The 3896-nt window shown below is 40.1% G+C and overlaps 1 protein-coding gene across 1 annotated transcript in view; it reads right to left on the bottom strand.

The window, feature by feature from the left end:
- Positions 1-2666: 2666 nt before the first annotated feature.
- LOC108360954 (uncharacterized) overlaps positions 2667-3896 on the bottom strand; it is a gene marked incomplete at its 5' end in the record, with an annotated part of 6720 nt that continues 5490 nt past the window's right edge. Inside the window, 2 exons of the mRNA XM_017613451.1 lie at positions 2667-3019; positions 3249-3892. Of these exons, the coding sequence (XP_017468940.1) occupies positions 2951-3019; positions 3249-3892 (713 nt within the window). The remainder of the gene's footprint in view (positions 3020-3248; positions 3893-3896) is intronic.

Below are 3896 nucleotides of genomic sequence, written 5' to 3'. Positions count from 1 at the left end.
GAGACAACGTTGCATCGCATAGCAATCTAAAAGTCTTTAAGAAAATTGTCATTCGCATCCATTTTTAACGTTGCACTGATAATATTCGAAAATCTTGTTATTTACACTGCTGTAAGTATGTAAACATGTGTGTACGCTGCGAATATTTCGCTTGACTGACAATTTTGGGAACACACTGTAGGGTTCTTAGTTTTATTGCACTTGTTCATTTTGAAAATAAAATTTTCTTACTGCAAATATTTTTCTTGAGCTGTAAACAACATTATTTCATTTAGAATTTTGGATTATAGGTATCCACACACCTATGCGATTCTGTCGGTGCGAATCTGTTCCGACAAAAATTACAACAATGCCGACCATATGTAGTTTTAAATGAGGAACCACACACTTATACGATTTTGCTGCAGCGATTTATTCGAACATGCACAGTTCTTCTTTTCGTCGTGCCGAAATCGCAGACTGCCGCGTTTTAGAACGAAAAAGGTTAATAGAAGGATTTTACAATAATAAAACAAAATTGAACGTAAGAAAAGAATACATATTTGATGTAGAAAAGTTAAGAAAATTATTTTTGTTGAAAAATATTTTTTGTTTGTCTTTAAATTGACAGTTTTTACTGCGATAAAACCGCACAGATGTGTGCGTACTTGCGTGTTCGAAGTAGTAACGTTTGTAGCATCAAAAACGGTGAGGATTCGTTGCGACAGAATCGCGTAGGTGTGTGGATACCTTAAACCTTTTAAATAAATTTATATATTGTTAACTACAATTGGCCATCCTGACAGTTGTAGTTAACCCGACTTTATAAAAATCAAAACGCCAATCTATTTTGCATAAACCTTGGTACATCGCCATTCGTACCAGACCTTCAGCCACAGTCACAGCCAAAAGGAGAAACTAAGCCGAAAAGAGCTGTCTTTGTTACCGAGCGCCACCGAACATCAACAACCTGCTTGTTCAGAGGAAAATACGATGGTTTCTTTGGCTATTGCTACAAGGCACAATCTAACATCTTTCCGACCACGCCGATTCACAATGAGCTAAGCGAATTTGCACAATTACCATCACAGCTTGGTATTTCACCACCCCACATCCTTGAGTAACGCTAAGGATCATTATCATCACCATCAACCGACGACGTCAAAGCATTTGGGTAGGAAAAGTGACGACACAATTACCAGCGCCCCTTTGTATACCAATTCCGTCACCTTGCAGCAACTGCGTATTGCATACAATCTGCAGGCGCTAAAGGCCGCCAATCAGTTGAAGGCACCAGCACACTCCATACCATCGCGGTATCAACCGCCACCCCAACCAGGAGGCAACCAGGCTGACATATTGAAGCACATAAATAATTTGCGTTGCAGCTGCAACGGCGACGGCGACGGTGCTAAAAGTGCGGAAACGCTGCTTGGCCAACGTCCGTCCACAGGTGGCAATACGCATTACACCACGTCAAATTTTGATACAACGCACTTAAATCGTAAATATCCACAATCGTAAATATCCGCAGTCACAGAAACTGGAACAGCAGTCACAGAAACTGGCGCAGCACTCACACAAACTGGCACAGCAGTCATAGATACTAGCACAGCAGACACAGCAACTGACTTAGCTGCCACAGTAATAACCAACATCCGGTCGACTATGCTGTTAGAAGCAACAATTTCAGTACATAGTGGTGAGCTGTATATTTTTGGCTAATATTTTTTAAAATTATTTTTCCTTTAAATTAAATACATATAATATATTTTTTGATTATACCGTATATTTAAATTTGTTTCGGACCAGTTGTAAACACTCCTTATAGAGATTATTTGTGTGAAGTTATCATAACGTTTCGTTCACCTCCCAATGATACACACATACCTACGCGGACTAACAATTTAAATGACTTGCTTGTAGATTTTCAAAACAACTCTTCAAGATGAGTTGGCAAATGCTTATGCTAGTCAAACCAATAATGAGGTGTATGCAACCTCAGTCAAGCTTCCGCAATTTTCGGACAAGTTGTCCAGAAGCTTGGTTTGTTTAGACAGAAATGCAATTTAACATGAAAAACATTACACAAGATACTACAAAATATGAACACACAATCACAGCGCTCCCGCAGGAAGTAATATTTACAATATTAGATTTCATTCAAAATCCTCCGTATAACAACAAGTTTTCAGTACTGAAGAAAGTCTTAATTGAAAGACATTTTTTAAGCGAAAATAGAAAATTAGATACAACTTTGTCAGATTCAGAGATTGGTGATCGTAAACCTTCTGAATTTTATCGGTCGCTCATGCCGCTTATATATATATATATAAGTTAATCTCTCGTGTCGCGAGAGATATAAAAAATTAAAGGTGCGGCGAACCCACTGTTCGCCGATGCTATTCAAACCGTAATTAAAAGACGGACAACTCGAGTTGAGCTTATCACAATTTATTACTAACTGAAACATATGAATTGACTTACTGGCTAACCTCTTACTCCTAACTACTTATGCTAAGGTTGCAGTTCCCACATTTCGCAAGTTGGGGCTTGCGCGTGCAGACAGGAATTGCTTATATTGCAATTCCCATGATTTCAATAATTCCGATACTTGACCTGATCGATGGTTGCGCGTGTGCCGCGTCAGCAAAGTTAGTAAGTGCCACAATATGGTCACATGCCTGGCAACGTGAGTAAAGGGTGCGCCATTGATCGGTATTGGTATTACAGGTAAGATAACTCCTCCCCCTTTAAAGATCTACGTCCCGTAGATTGAAAGTTGAAAATCGTGAGGGGGTAAAATTTTGCAGTGAGTTATTTTGGCTTTCCGATGTTATGTTGGTCCTGATCGCTGTAACTGGTAGGCTATTATCTACGCAATATAGTTCGGGTGCGGATTTTCCTTTGATGATTTTGTTAACGCTGACATTTCCTGTCCAATGTGAAGGAATCTGGACCGGTGGCAGATCTAGTCTTTCGGTGTAGCATCTCCACAGCAGGCCGGCAATGAATAGTATTGCAAGGATTGAAATGGCTTCTGTAATGAGGGAAAAATTGATATTTTCATTAACATACCCCAAATATTTTACGTTCTTCATCGTGATGTCGTGGACATATTCCAAGTTTATCCTCGTGGTGTGATTCTTTACGTTAGATAGTATAGATGGCAGGGCATGCGTTGTAACCGCCTCGCTGCTAGAGAACTCTTGGTCACCGATTCTAACTCTTTCATTATGCAATTGGATGACATATGTGCGGTTTATTACCTCTGAACCATTATTGCTCCTGATTTTGCCTTGGTAGTTGGAGATGAAAATGGTGTTCTCGTTTATCAATTCTATATGTGTGTCATTTCGCCTCTTGAATTGGCAACTAGCTTCTCCTCCTTTTAGCAATCGTGGTAAGCAGTCGCTCTCCTCCAATTTGATCAAGGATTCTGCTTTACATACTGTGGTTGAGCTGATCATTAAACAATCCTTCGTCAATCCGTATGTTTCTTTCTGATTGACGAGCATCCTGTCGAATTGTAGGTCAAGCTGTTTGCCTTCGTAGATTCCGGCGCGAGTAATGAGGAGATTATATTTGCTAGCCGTAACTTTGGGCATTGAGAGGACGTAGATGAGTAGTGTCCCGTTTGTAAGTACAGATGGTTCGCCATATTCGATTGCTTCGATGACATTTTGATATGGAAGAGTTTCTATTTCTGATAAGATCTGGTTGACTTCGCCTGTGTCGAGTAAATTGGTATTGACAATTCCGTGTTTTGCTAGTTGGCATGCCCGCACTATCTCATTAATCTCGTCTCGAACTAGCAGGATGTTGTGAAGTGCGCTTTGTTCGAGCTCTATTGATTCGGTTTCCTTCGCTACGTAATTGGTGCGGTCCACCACTTCGTCGATTTTCTTCAGGACTTC

This window comes from Rhagoletis zephyria, unplaced genomic scaffold, assembly GCF_001687245.7.
Source record: "Rhagoletis zephyria isolate East Lansing unplaced genomic scaffold, Rhagoletis_zephyria_1.1 Rzeph_scaffold_00665, whole genome shotgun sequence".
In the NCBI taxonomy this organism is placed as follows: Eukaryota; Metazoa; Arthropoda; class Insecta; order Diptera; family Tephritidae; genus Rhagoletis; species Rhagoletis zephyria.
This window is presented reverse-complemented; position numbering and strand designations above follow the sequence as displayed.